Below are 16,004 nucleotides of genomic sequence, written 5' to 3' on the forward strand. Positions count from 1 at the left end.
GGGTACAATCATGTTGAAACAGAAAGGGTCTTGACCCAACTGTTGCCAAAAGGTTTGAAGTACACAATTGTCTAAAATGTCTGTGTGCTGTAGCAGTAATGGTTCTAAATGGAAACACCAGAAATCAATAATATGAAAGGATGTCCACATCCTCGTGGCTAGATAATATAGGTATGTTGGTCAGGTGTCCACAAATTTTGTCCCTAAAGTCTGTTTCACCATGTGCGTGCTTCTGACACCTATCTGCCAATTAGGAGAGAAAATCATAGAGGCTCCCTTTGTTGTGGCAATGTACTCCCGGATGGAGAGGTGGTTCTCTATCATTCTCAGTAAGACGTGTGCCCAGTTATAGCTATACCTATCCGGTAAATAATGTATTTGCATGTCTATTTTACCATTTAAGAAAATTGAACTATCATAAGACACACAAGGAACTGGAATTGCAATATCCAGTTCTCACAAGCGTATACAATTGCGTAGTGCTAAGTACAACTACTGTGCCACCAAACAAGATTTAAATAGGTAAATAAATAACAGTAAAATCTCTCAAACATGTGACTAAATGAATATCAAAGTTCCATTCCTTTAAACATATGAGATATATGCGTGATACTATGTGCAATTAGTTTACCAACAGACAGATCCAAATTAATATAAATATAAAGTGAAAGATCATAACATATGTGCAAAAGCTTTTTAAAGTTCATGTGCCTTCATAACACAACTCCAAGTTTGCCTGGAAAACCAACAACTTCTCAGTTTGAAATCCAGTACAAGGGAAAAAAGGTTTTTGTGTGGTGGTTTATCCTGGTGTTATATCTCATACGTCTAGGGTGCAGCTATCTCTTCCACCCGATGGAAACAAGTGCTACCACCACCAACTGCTGAAATACGCACTCACCAGACCCCAGCTGGTAAAAAGCCCAAAGCCTTATTCCGTTCTGATCGATATGTCCTCCTTTCCTCTCTCACAAGATTTTCCTTTGTGCCTCAAAAAACAGGGGGCTCATCATGGTATAGTATGTATAAAAGGTTTATTTCTTTAAAAATATAAAATAAAACTACTCACAAGGGAGGTGCTTTTGACCAGCGGAACCACAAGTGTAGCAGGAGCCGGGCACGCAACCCAAAGACAAGCTGGTGAGCGGCTGTCCAAACCCGATACTGCCAAAAACACCAGGTGCTGGTCAAAGCACCTCCCTTGTGAGTAGTTTGATTTTATATTTTTAAAGAAATAAACCTTTTATACATACTATACCATGATGAGCCCCCTGTTTTTTGAGGCACAAAGGAAAATCTTGTGAGAGAGGAAAGGAGGACATATCGATCAGAACGGAATAAGGCTTTGGGCTTATTACCAGCTGGGGTCTGGTGAGTGCGTATTTCAGCAGTTGGTGGTGGTAGCACTTGTTTCCATCGGGTGGAAGAGATAGCTGCACCCTAGACGTATGAGATATAACACCAGGATAAACCACCACACAAAAACCTTTTTTCCCCTTGTACTGGATTTCAAACTGAGAAGTTGTTGGTTTTCCAGGCAAACTTGGAGTTGTGTTATGAAGGCACATGAACTTTAAAAGGCTTTTGCACATATGTTATGATCTTGCACTTTATATTTATATTAATTTGAATCTGTCTGTTGGTAAACGAATTGCACACAGTATCACGCATATATCTCATATGTTTAAAGGAATGGAACTTTGATATTCATTTAGTCACATGTTTGAGAGATTTTACTGTTATTTATTTACCTATTTAAATCTTGTTTGGTGGCACAGTAGTTACACTTAGCACTACGCAATTGTATACGCTCGTGAGAGCTGGATATTGCAATTCACTTACCTATTTATTTATTTGTATTTATTGTGCTTTATCACGTATATCACTGCACTAGATTTAGCACTTTATTTTATCACATTTTAGTTATTAATTTGTGTCATCGCGTATTTAGACCAGCGCAGTAACAACATTCTTCTGCTTTCACTCATAAACCTTTTTGGAGGTTTACATAGTACTGCAGCAGGTCAATATAATATAATCTGTTTTTTGCGCCGGTGACAATCACATACAATCTTTTTAGTGAGCATGTTCATTACTGTTCATGTAAAGTAGAGATGGGCCGATTGACCCCCTGTTTGGTTCACGGCAGAACTTTCGAACATCGCAAAAGTTCGGAACCGAATAACGAACCCCATTGAAGTCGTTGGGACCCGAACTGGAAAAATAGAAAGTGTCCATTTTGTAGGCTTTGGCCTCGTACACACGGGCCAGAATCTCGCCAGGAAAAAAAAACGTTGTTTTTCCTGACAAGATTTTTGGCAAGAATCTCTTGCCACCCGAGTGTACACGCTGTCCTTTCAAAAGAACCGCGGTTCCTTTGAAAGACAAGAACACGGTGACGTCATTGCGTACGATGAGCATGCCCTCGTCACATTCAATGCCGTCGCCGCTGTAACGGTCACCACCGTTTACAATATCCCTTCCATCAGTCACGACAGCTCCACAATCCAACAGACATCAGACTCGACCCGATCCATTCCCCAGAAATAACGAGACAAGTTCCGTTCTCTGAGTCAAAATATATGAACACTTTTAATGGTAACTCTCAGGCCCCGTACACACGACCAAACATGTATGCTGAAACTGGTCCGCGGACCAGTTTCAGCATACATGTTTGGTCGTGTGTAGGCGCGAGCGGGCCGAATTCCAGCAAACATTTGCCCGCAGGGCCTTTTCCCAGCGGACAAATATTCGTGGACGTGTTTTAAAACCGTCCGCTGGAATCCTGCCCGCTCGGACATGTACGGTCGTCAGTACAGACCTACCGTACATGTCCAGGCGCCCGCCGTCCCTCGCATGCGTCGAATGACTTCGACGCATGCGTGGAAGCCTTTAAATGGCAGGCCCGCCCACGTCTCCGCGTCATCGCCGCGTCATCATCGCGGCGACGACGCGGACACGCCCTGCGTATTGTTTACGCGCGGACTTCTGTACGATGGTGTGTACAACCATCGTACAGAAGCCCTCTGGCAGGCATGTACGGTGAAAACGGTCCGACGGACCGCTTTCATCGTACATGTTTGGTCGTGAGTACCCGGCCTCAGTCTTATATTCAGTACAACATATTACAGTAATCAAAGGAACAAAGAACTCTCCACCCACACATCACTTCAATACACACTCTCTTAGACAATGACATCCCGTTGAGCTAATTATTCCCCAGACATTCCGTCTCCGACAATAAGTGATTCACCTGCAGAATACACATTTCTATGTCAGACGTTTTGGGCACCGATCTAACATGACCTAATTACTACAGCTGAGAAGTCACATTCCACACATAAAACAGTATTAGCATACTTAATGAAAGGTCTTTCAGGAGCCAGGCTCAAATCCACCTCACCCCAGTACAGACTCAATTAGCATATCAACAGAGAAATGAGTCACTATTGACCGGTAGGTTCAGGATAAGCCAACAACTTGTAATTAGTTCTTTGCAGAAATTAAGGAATGTATTGTGGATTACTGTCCATGTTAAAACAATCCAACATTTGTCCCTTATTTCCTGGCTTAATACATGAATTAACAGTAATGTCCCATCTCATGTAATTTCTAATTAATATTTCTCAGTCACCCTATGCCCAAAAGGGACACAGGGTGACCTAGACCCAAGAGTTATTAGTGACGCTGGCACAAGAGTACCCCTCATCCTTCAAAGGTCTCTGGGTGTCACGGGTCATTCTGTTACAGCCGCCATCTTGCTTCATCCTACCTATGCCGTGGAAGCTACCGCGTATGCTTCAAAGTCATTTTGAGCATGCACGGGTTTCCACGGCGACAGGTAAGTATACACACTCTCGGGTTTCTCGTCGGGAAACAGGCCGACAAGAATCCCGATGAGAAAATAGAGAGCAGGATCTCTATTTCTCTTCCGTTCATGGACGGACACAGCAGCCTTTGACCTTAGGGTTATATCCGCTTCCTTCCAGGAGAGTTAGGCAGAAAAACAGCACTTAAAGTGTTAACAACTTTCCTCAGTGCAGCTCCTCCCAGGGGGCGTGGCTCCCCGGGTATAACCCACACCCTGCTCTAGCAGCCCCAGTTTTTTTCTGCCTAATGTCAGGAGAGGACAGGCACTTTAGAGTCCCTGTACTTTGCGATTTGTTTGCTTTTTATTGTTTTGTTCCTGCATTTTTGTATCCTGAGATTCTTCTATCAACTGCCGACTGGGTGACAGGCTGGATCTTGACTCTTGTAGTCCCCCATGTTTGGCCATCGAGTGTGTGCCGGCCCTCAGCTCAGCTTTGGGTCGTCCACGACAGGCCCCATTGCTCCAGGGGCAGCCGGGGAACTACATGTTCCAGGGCACACATATGACCGGTCTCTGGCCGACAGCCATGCCGTTAGTGGACGTTGGTTCTGTCTGGGATACCAACAGCCAGTGGTCGCAGGACGGGTAAGTAGTGGCCCCTTGCTCAGGTAAGGTGGTATGGCTGGTGTTTTCCCATTGGAGGTCGACTGAGGGTTCTCCCTGCTTTCCTCTCTCCCTTATTTCCTCTCCCTCCTTCCCCATTTGGGTAGCGGCTGTGAGGGGGGGCCTTCTGGGGTCTCTTTATTACCACCGGGGCCTGTGTGTATAGCGGGGGCTGTGTTTTTTACAGTACAGGTGTTTTTGTGCTGCGCTGTGTGTACTGTGTGCTGCGCTGGGTGCTGTGTCACTGGGGGTCTTTTTAAACTGCGCAACGGCCGCCATTTTGCCGTGGTCGCGGTTTATATGGCTCGGCGTTGCTGTGTTGTTTTCCCACCCCTAGAAATTTTTTGACACTGCTTGGGGACGTCCCTAAGGTCAAAGGCTGCTGTGTCGGAAGAGAAAATAGGATTTTTGTACTCACCGTAAAATCCATTTCTCTGAGTTCATGGACGAACACAGCACCCACCCCTCCTTTGTTTGTTATGCTTGTTACGAACTGGGGCTGCTAGAGCAGGGTGGTGGTTATACCCGGGGAGCCACGCCCCCTGGGAGGAGCTGCACTGAGGAAAGTTGTTAACACTTTAAGTGCTGTTTTTCTGCCTAACTCTCCTGGAAGGAAGCGGATATAACCCTAAGGTCAAAGGCTGCTGTGTCCGTCCATGAACTCAGAGAAATGGATTTTACGGTGAGTACAAAAATCCTATTTTTTCTCTTAGAGATTCTGGCCAGATTTCCTGACGAGAAACCTGAAAGCCTCGTACACATGCTCGGTTTACTCGGCAAGAAAGCTGTGCCAGCAGTTTTCTTGCTGGTTCTTGCCGTGAAAACCGAACGTGTGTACGAGGCTTCAAGAAACTGGGCATACAATGGCTACGGATTATATGTATTAATGTAGAAATGAAAAAAGTTTGTAAACAATATAATAATTTTGCGAAATGCGTTGACCCATCTATATGCTTACTATGAAGTTGTATATACAATTTACAGTGTGTTGTTTCATGGAAGATGTAATTGTACAGGGGGGGGGCAATTTGCCATCCCCCAATCTTATTACCATGTTTTAATATTTTGTAAATAAAGATATATCTATTTTAATATTGTTTATTTTCTTGGTGGCAGTAAAGTCCTCCCTCCCCAAATCCCGGCCGCCCCCCCCACCATATATTTTGTTTTCCTTGTTTGAATGCAGGGGAGGAAGGCCATTTTTCAGGTGTCCACATTGCTGCTTGGGTGATGGTTGGGCCCTCTCAGGTTCTACAAGACGACACAGCATAATGACATCATGTTGAGGTGCAGGTTAGTGCAGACTTAGACTGCAATACTGGACCTACGATCTTCACAACTGGAACAGGTCTCGGCAAATTACTTGGACAGCAGACTTAAGCTGGCCATACATGGATCAAGATTTGCCTGGTTCAGCAGAACTGGCCAAATCTCAATCCATTTATGACTGTTCCTGTTGATGAGATGTCTATCTATCGACTTTTGATGGGGATTGTTGGTATATTTTTGCTCTATAAGCACTACAGCCAATTGACTGCAAATGTAGTATGGGAAGAGCAGCATAATCGTTTTTTGCTAAAGTTGTACACAGCAGCACAAGGGACATGTCACACCGAAGGTAAGTAATGTCCCTTGAACTTATTTTTATTGTCTGGCTTCTGTTGAATGGGCATGCTGGAAAACTAGCATTCAACTGGTTGCAAGGTATAGGGATCTATCAGGTTTTCTTTCATTCAATCTGCTGTGTACCTAGCTTTAGGCTTTAAGGTGATATTAAAGCTTCCAATTTTTTTTAATTAAAATAAACATGTTCTACTTACCTGCTCTGTGCAATGCTTTTGTCAAGAGCAGCCCTGGCCCTTCTCTTTTGGGATCCCTGTCAGCACTCTGAGCTCCTCCTCTTCTCCTTGTGCCACCATAGCACATGCAGGCTCCCTGCCAAGTCCTGCTGTCGGTGTCTATTGACACCGACAACAGGGCTCAGCCCTGCCCCCTGCTCTCTCGTCATAGGATTTGATTGACAGGAGAAGGAGCCAATGGCTCCCACTGCTATCAATCTGCCCAGTAAGGAGGGACAGAGCCAGGATATCCGCTGCTCTCATGCACATCGCTGGATCAAGATCAGGCTTAGGTAAGCACAAGGGGGGCTGAGGGAAGGACCCTCTGCAACAGAAGGAGTTTTAACCTAATGCATAGACTGCATAAAGTGGTTCTAAAGCCTTCAGGTTTTTAACCTTTATCTTGTGCTTGAGTTGGTAAAAGTACTGTGGTCTTCAAAGTCTGGTGGCAAGCAATGTTTAACCACTTGGGATCCGCCTGCCGTCAATTGACGGCTACAGTGCGGATCCCAATTTCCAAACTGCCGTCAATTGACGGCCGCCCCTTTGGGCGTTCCCCGCGCGCGCTCCAGAGCGCGCTGCGGGGAAAATCTGTGTTGGCCGTGTCCCTCGGACACAGCCAATTACAGATCGCCGCGAACGGCCAATCAGAGTGGCCGTTCGCGAGGCGATCTGTGCGGCCAATGAGAGATGATCTCATATGTAAACATATGAGATCATCTCTCATTGCCGTTTTACACAGAGACAGCGGTGCTGTCTCTGGAGAGGAGACCGATCCGTGTCTCTTGTACATAGAGACACAGATCGGTCACCCCCCCAGTCACCCCCCCTCCACCTACAGTTAGAACACTAAGCAGGGATACATTTAACCCCTTCCTCACCCCCTAGTGTTAACCCCTTCAATGCCAGTCACATTTATACTGTAATTAGTGCATATTTATAGCACTGATCGCAGTATAAATGTGAATGGCGCCAAAAATGTGTCCGATGTGTCCGCCATAACGTCGCAGTCCCATTAAAAATCGCAGATCGCCGCCATTTCTAGTAAAAAAAAATAATTAAAAAAAAATAATTCTGTCCCCTATTTTGTAAGCGCTATAACTTTTGCGCAAACCAGTCGCTTATTGCGATTTTTTTTTTTTTTTTACCAAAAATATGTAGAAGAATACGTATCGGCCTAAACTGAGAAAAAAAAATGTTTTTTTTTTTTTAAATTGGGATATTTATTATAGCAAGAAGTAAAAAATATTGTATTTTTTTCAAAATTGTCTCACTTCTTTGTTTATAGCGCAAAAAATAAAAACCGCACAGGCGATCAAATACCACCAAAAGAAAGCTCTACTTGTGGGGAAAAAAGGACGTCAATTTTGTTTGGGAGCCACGTCGCACGACCGCGCAATTGTTAGTTAAAGCGATGCAGTGCCGAAAGCTGAAATTTCACCTGGGCAGGAGGGGGGTATATGTGCCCAGTAAGCAAGTGGTTAATTCATGATAAAAATGGCAAGGGGCTCTATACACATATAGCCATATGTAATAATACATGGTTGCTCAACCTGTGGCCCTCCAGCTGCTGCAGAACTACAAGTCCCATGAGGCATTGCAAAGCTGATAGTTACAAGCATGACTCCCAAAGGCAGAGGCATGATGGGAATTGTAGTTCAGCAACAGCTGGAGGGCCGCAGCCCATGTAATAATAGAACCCAATTGCAATCTTGTTCTCCAGTGCAAAAAAATTAAATAGTGACAAATAGCATTAAAAAAATATAATATACTATTAAATTCAACTAATGTTCGTAATACAATCAATTAAAGTGCAATATTAATAGATAGTCCCAACTTGTGTCGGGGAAAAACAGATGAGTGCTTCAAATCCAGTATAGGAAACCACAAAACAATCTTGCTGTAAGGAATGATTCCTCCAAAAGTGCAGTTATTAATCCTTCACCATACACTGTATGTTACGACACCCAAAGTGCACAGATAGTAGGTTGTGTTTACCAAGATGGTCAAACACCGCTTTATGCAGGATAATGCCTGCACCCATATAAGTTGACAGGAGTATATACGTTAACCTCTTTCCTCAGATTTTAGGGTTAGGACATTTTTTATTAAAAATCTTGAGTAAAAAACATTAGCCAAGTGGCTGCTTACATTAAAAAGCGCCCATCCCGGCACTGGGGCTGCAGACCTATCTGGATATAGCAGGCTCCACCACCTCCATGGCGGCGTGCGTTTCACTGGCCGCTAGCTCTGACCAGGGTATCCCTCACTGGTTGGATAAATCACTCACTCCTGTGACTGGAGAAAGACATGAAGGTGGGCGTGACAGAGAACAGCCAAAGAATGCCCACCTTAATTTCTTCCTCCAGTCACGTTTTAATGTAAGCAGCCACTTGGCTAATGTTTTCTACTCAAGATTTTTAATAAAACAGTAACGTAACATACAGTGAATGGTGAAGGATTATTAAAGGGGTTGTAAAGGTTTGTTTTTTATTTTCTAAATAAGTTCATTGTTGGTTCACCTTTTCCTTCGATTTCCCTTCTAAATGTTTTTTTTTCTTTGTCTGAATTTCTCACTTACTGTTCCTCCTCAGTAAGGTGTTCTGTAAGCTGTTATAAATGACTTTCCACCGCTCGGATGATGGTGGCAAGCTTACTGAGAAGAAACAGGAAGTGAGAAATTCAAACAAAGAAAATAAACATTTAGAAGTGAAATCGAAGGAAAAGGTAAGTGAACCAACAATGCACTAGCTTAAAGGAACCTATTTAAAAAATAAAAGACAAACCTTTACAACCCCTTTAACTGCACTTTTGGAGGAATCATTCTTTACAGCAAGATTGTTTTGTGGTTTTCTATACTGCATTTGAAGCACTTTTTTTTTTTTTTGTATCCGACACAAGTTGGGACTATCTATTAATATTGCACTTTAATTGATTGCATTACGGACATTAGTTCAATATAATATTATTAGGGCTGTTACTGATCAAAATTTTTCTGTTCGATTAATCTTTTTTTTTTTAATTGATTAATCGTCTAATTTCGATTAATTATAACGCACAGATCCAACTACTTTTAGCTGATCTCCTTGCAGGCTGATTCCTAGTGCAGCTACCAACCACTGGAAAAATGGATAGCATGATACAAAGGCAGCACTCGACGGGAATAGCATTAAAACTTTTATAGTCTTCAAGTAGGTAACAAAATAAATATTGCACTGGAGATAAAATCGATGTAGCTACATAAACTGTAAAAATTGTGCGAGTAATACCAAACGGTACCAAAAGCAGTCATAAAAACATGTAGCTGAGTAGGATACTGGTATAAAAATGTGTACAACGATACCACTGCTGAATCCAGATGAGGAGAGGTTAACATCAGTCTGTCAGCATTTAGATGTCCCATGAAGGGAACTATCACAACTCCCAGTGGATGGTTGTAGAATCCCAGGTTGATAGAGGGAAATGTAACAGCCCTTGCGCGTGGCAGATAGTGAGGACCCGCCGGCATGCAGATATGAAGGCACAGCAAAGGAGCCCTTCAGATGGACACAGCAAGCCCCACCGGTGTCCGTGACGTTACTGAATCTCCAACGGAACTCCCTGAAGGCCCAGACGCCAGCGGAGAGGTGAGTACCAATCAAAAGAATTTTAATCGATCAAAAAAATTAAAGATTAATCGATTAATTAAAAGTTAATTTGCATAGCCCTAAATATTATATTATTTAATGCTATTTGTCACTATTTAATCTTTTTGCACTGGAAACAAGATTGCAATTGGGTTCTATTATTACATATGGCTGTATGTGTATAGCGCCTCTTACCATCTTTATCAATCACTAGACAGAAGTTAGTCACTTCATCATTAGGGGAGCAGCAACAGCACTACTGTGTTTCACATATTTATATTTTTTACTTATAATTTGTATATGTTCACAATTGGAGTGGAATTACTGTTTATATAATGTTTAATTCATGGTTTCCATAGATTAATAAACTTTTTTTTAGACTGTTTTTATCTAAAGCTTCCATCTTTGCATGTAACATAGTTTGGTTCATTCTATATTTGGTATCGGCTAAATTCAGAGTAGGTGTTTGGATATGTGTTTTCATGTTGTAAACCTTTTTGTGTCTCCAGGAAAGACTGCCTTGTGAGTTCTTCAGTGAATGATAACACAGACAATGCCTCAAAGCCAGAAAAGCCAAAAGCGTGACACTATTTCCTGGGAAATCACAGAACTGGCTGAATGAATGGACCATGGACAGCACAGAGCCCTGGAAGTACATGAATTTGACAGAGAGGTCACGATATATAACGAGGATGAGCACTTTCTCCATTGCATAGTAATTATTTTAACTTGCATAGCACAGTAAAATACTGCCTCCTCTTAGATCGTGAGAAAATAAGCAGTTTAATTGGTTATATGTAAATGTATGCTAAATAGAGGCATGTTGTTTCCCGAAACTCCAAAGCAAAAGGTGCAGTGTGTAAAAATAAATAAAAAAATTCTCTCTACTTTTTTCTATGCATGGGGGGTTGGGGACAAGTGTAAATATATATGTACATTTCAATCTAAAGCACATGTGTGCACAAAACATGGAAATAAGAGCATTTATATATAGCATTTATGATGAACAAGTCTACTGCACTCTTGGACCGCTCACTTGGCACTTGCCACCTCCCATATAATACTTCCCCATGCAACAGAAAGCCTTTAAAATTGTCTTGGCCTTATAACTAATGACTGTCTACACTGCGGTAACTGCCTGGGCATTATTGCTGCTTTCTCTATGAATGTAATAAATAATAATAAAAGTTGTTGCTGTATTTATTAATTGCATGTAATTGTGGTTATTTGTAAACCAAAATCTCCTAACTGCCTTTTAACCTCCCCCTTGAGAATAATAGGAAATCCCGCTATGTCTTCCCGGTTTGATGGGAAGTTCCTTAGTAGGTTTTTGCCTTTCACTTAAGAAATATTTAGAGGGCCATTTTATCTGAAAGATGAAATCTGGTTTTGTAGCTGGTTAAACGTGTAATATTGGTTTATTTTCATTGTTCTCAATGGAGGTACTGGACTCCGTGTCTCAGGGACTTTCTTTTAAGCTCACTATTAAGTAAAAAATAAAAAATGCATATTTTTGCAGGTAAAAAATTTATATATTTTTGTTACACAAGAGCTAGAGCTACACAAGAGCTAGAGCTACACACGAGTTACACAAGAGCCTGCAAAGTATTGCACCCACAATCAGTGGATTGCGGGTGCAACGTCAGGCACCTGCACATTTTCCCTCCAGCTTTCTGCCCATACCTCAGTACAAGCTGTTAGAAAGCTGGAAGAAGATTCAATAGCATATGGTGCGCTGATCAAGCACACTAATAGTCCATTGAGAACTACAAGCTGTGTGCTGCGGTGGAAGATGGGCTTGTAGTTTATTCATTCACAAATCTCACAATGAATGATACAATTAAGTGCATTGAGCTCTGCACATCCTATCCAATTTTAAATGCCACAGCAGCTGCAACAGAGAGGAAAACCCATGTGGTGTCACATGGGGAGAAGGTCTCTGGGGCTGAGGGGGTTTGGTCCTAAATATGGGTGTAACATGTTGGTAAATATGGGCCAGATTCACATAGAATTGCGGCGTACACCGCCGCAAGTTTTCATCGCAAGTGCCTGATTCACAAAGCACTTGCGATGAAAACTACGCCGGCGCAAGGCGGGCCAATTCAAATGGGCGTACTGCTTTGTGCGCCGTGACGTCATTTTTTCGAACGGCGACGTGCGTAGCGTACTTTCGTATTCCCGGACGTGTTACGCAAACGACGTTAAATTTTAAATTTCGACGCGGGAACGACGGTCATACTTTAGACAGCAATACGATTGCTGACTAAAGTTAGGGCACCCAAAACGGCGACTAAATTTGCGACAGGAAACTAGACTAGCAGCGACGTAGCGAATGCGAAAATCCGTGGGGATCCGCCGTAACTGCTAATTTGCATACCCAACGCTGGTTTACGACGCGAACTCCACCCAGCGGCGGCCGCGGTATTGCATCCTAAGATCCGACAGTGTAAAACAATTACACCTGTCGGATCTTATGGATATCTATGCGTAACTGATTCTATGAATCAGTCGCATAGATAGAAACAGAGATACGACGGCGTATCAGGAGAAACGCCGTCGTATCTCTTTGGTGAATCTGGCCCTATGAACCTACCCTTAAACCTGAAGAACCACTTTAGTAGTATAATGTGCATCTACTAGGACAGGAAGTATGATCATTAAGTACTTGAAGACCGCCAGCAGTATATTTACAGCTCACAGGCAGCTCACCCAGGCACAGCGTCAAACCTCCCCTGGGGTGCGCAGCATTGCACTCTGAAACTGGGATTGTGGTGCTCAGTTTTGGGCCACGATGAGTGCTCAGATACCATGTGAATTCATAAATGACATCATTGTTTACAACTATGTGTGATTGGTCACCAGTGATCACATGGTACCTGGGCCAGTCACAGCACCCTGTACCAGGTGATAGCTGTGGGTCAATCACAGCATCACAATAGTAAAAAATGATTACTGTAACAAGCAATAACAGTGTAAAAAAAAAATCACCCCCTTCAGAGTAGTACAGTGTCACTATGGTGACATGAGAGCATGTTAAAAAAAAAAGGTTAAAAGTAAAGAGTTTAACTTTTTTTGTTACATAATGTCACCAGTCGGTATCCCTAATCACCAGCACACCAGTCATATGACAGCGCTGTACTGCACTGGTGACAGCAAAGAAAAAAAATTGCTGACATTTTTTTTCATTTAATGTCTTAATTTTCCAACAAATTGTGACAGGAAATTACATCTTTAAAAAACTTGCCATGCATCTTACTAAATACCGTGGACTGTTTTACAAAAAGTTGTCATTTTGGGGGTATTTATTCTCTCCTGGCATTTTAGGGCCTCAAGAAATGATAGGTCTTCAGTACATCAGGATTGATAAATTTTCAAATACAGTACATACTGTATACCATAGTTTGTAGACTCTACGGCCCAGATTCTCGTAGAATCGCGCAAAACTGTGCGGGCGCAACGTATCTCATTTACGTTACACCGCCGCAAGTTTTACAGGCAAGTGCTTTATTTACAAAGCACTTGCTTGTAAAGTTGGGGCGGCGTAGCGTAAATCAAATTCAAATTAGGCGGGTAGGGGGCGTGTAGTATTTAAATTAAGCGCGTTCCCGCGCCGAACGTACTTCGCATGCGCCGTCCGTAAAATATCCCAGGGTGCATTGCTCCAAATGACGTCGCAAGGACGTCATTGGTTTCGACGTGAACGTAAATGGCTTCCAGCCCCATTCACGGACGACTTACACAAATGACGTAAATTTTTAAATTTCGACGCGGTAACGACGGCCTTACTTAACATTGGTTGCCCCTCATATAGCAGGGGCAACTTTACGCCGGGCAAACCTAACGTAAACGTCGTAACTTCACTGCGTCGACCGCGCGTACGTTCGGGAATTCGCGTATCTAGCTAATTTGCATACTCGACTGGGAAAACGACGGAGGCGACACCTAGCGGAGAAAAAAAAATTGCATTTAAGATCCGACGGCGTAAGAGCCTTACGACTGTCGGATCTAATGGATATCTATGCGTAACTGATTCTAAGAATCGGTCGCATAGATACGACGGCCCAGATTGGGACTTACGACGACGTACATGGCGTTGCGCCGTCGTAAGCCCTTGAGAATCTGGGCCTATAACTTTCACACAGACTAAATCTCTTTGGGATTTATAAAATATTCTGAATCTGATTTGACATTTTTACCAAAGAGATGTAGCAGAATACATTTTGGCATAAATTTATGAAGAATGATTATCTGCTGAATTTTATAACAGAAACTATGAAAAACATGTTTGTTTTAAAATTTTCTGTATTTAAATGGTGATTAAATACCACCAAAAAAAAAGCATTATTTATGTGAAAAAATGATATAAAAATTATATTTGAGTACAGTGTTGCATGACCGAGCACTGCTGAATAGCTAAAAAATGCCCTGGTCATGAAGAGGGTAAAACCTTCCAGAGGTCAAGTGGTTAAGAATCGGGTGGTTATAGCAGAGCAAATAAACCTAGATGAATTGGTTTACACAACGATTGGTTACTGCCATTGTAGCGTCTTTGGACAGATGATGTACCAACAGTGCATAATAAACAGTACTGGTCTGACACCACAGGTGTAGTCATAAAACACTGCAATCATACTTGAAAATATTTATATCAAAAACCTTATTTGTTTGACATTATTGTATTACATTGCATAATTAAAACTTTCTACTATGCAAAGTTTCAAGCAGAGACGGCTCTTTAATTAGGTGGTCACCTAAGGCCTCGAGCTCCCAGGGGCCTCGTGGCCGCCTAATGCATTACCCCAGTTTTGGGGGACAGGGGACCTTAACACTGCTATGCTCAGGCAGCATTAAGAGCCCCATCACACTCACCTCTCACATAACCTAAGACCCCCATACACTCTGATAGATTTTCTGCAGATTTTTGTCTTCAGATTTACCAAAACCATATAACCCGATAGACTACCTTTAAGATGAATTAGAGCGGAGACTGTGAGCCAGGCCTTCTTATCCAACATCAGTTCCTGACCTCACAAATGCGTTTCTGGAAGAATGGTCAAACCTTTGCATAGACACACTCCTAAACCTTGTGGACAGCCTTCCTAGAAGAGTTGAAGCTGTTATAACTGCAAAGGATGGGGCAATTCAATATTGAACCCTCCAAACTAAGACTGGGACGCCATTAAAGTTCATGTGTGTGTAATGCAATAGGCTGCGCACGCCTATGTCGCTGTAACAGCATTCAGTGCCCTGCTTCTGCTACAGGCGCCAGTAATGGTTTTCGGGTGGGCGTTCCCCTGCCCTGAGCATCCTGAGCACAGTCAAATAAAATACTAGAGTCCCCCCACTGCCGCTACTCATTGCTACTCATCAGTACTAGTGGTTGATTGGTCATCCAAGCAACCAATTACGTGCTTGCCCCTCCCCCAGGCTTTGACTTCTAAAGGAGAAGGAGAACAGAGCTTTCTACTGCAGACCTGCCGGGTCCCATTGCCCCAGCTTCCATCTGTCTGCCCTGTAGCTGTTTGCTGCAGTGATGGAAGTGGGATCTTTGGGGACCCCGATTTAAGGAAGGGGCTCTGGGAGCCCTAATGTAAGGGATGGTGACACTGGGGGTCCTTATGTAAAAGAGGGGGGATCTGAGGATCCTGATTTAAAGTGGGAGGGCTGAGGGCTCTAGGGACCCTGATGTAAGGGGGAGGATTTGGGGACCCTATTGAAAGGGAGAAGCTCTGCTGTAACTAGGGAACTCGGGAGACACTGATGCAAGGGGGAGGAACGATAAGAACCCTGATGCGGGGGGCACTTGGGACCCTTACCCAAGAAAGAAGGGGGACTCTAGACTCACACCACTGATGTTGGATTATTTTTCCTACTAATGTCATAACAAACATTTTCCTTCCAGTGACATCGCCAATGGGAGCATCTTATTCTTACACTATTACAGGGACATTTCCCCATATTTCACGTGAGATTGAATGTGTACCGCTGTTAAACTTTTATGCTACATGTTTTCAGTGGCGGTGCATCCATAAAGGGCGCAGCAGCACCATCCCCCTTCTCCTGTCA

At 43.0% G+C, this 16,004-nt stretch overlaps 1 protein-coding gene across 3 annotated transcripts in view; it reads left to right on the forward strand.

Annotated features, from left to right (window-relative positions):
* Nucleotides 1-11,145, forward strand: part of SCN4B (sodium voltage-gated channel beta subunit 4) — a 107,788-nt gene extending 96,643 nt beyond the window's left edge. For all 3 annotated transcript variants that reach the window (XM_040325454.1, XM_040325456.1, XM_040325455.1), the window contains one exon: nt 10,448-11,145. In XM_040325454.1, the coding sequence (XP_040181388.1) occupies nt 10,448-10,523 (76 nt within the window). In that variant the 3' untranslated portion in view covers nt 10,524-11,145. The remainder of the gene's footprint in view (nt 1-10,447) is intronic.
* The last annotated feature ends 4,859 nt before the right edge of the window (nt 11,146-16,004 follow it).

Source organism: Rana temporaria, chromosome 10, assembly GCF_905171775.1.
Source record: "Rana temporaria chromosome 10, aRanTem1.1, whole genome shotgun sequence".
Classification (NCBI taxonomy): domain Eukaryota; kingdom Metazoa; phylum Chordata; class Amphibia; order Anura; family Ranidae; genus Rana; species Rana temporaria.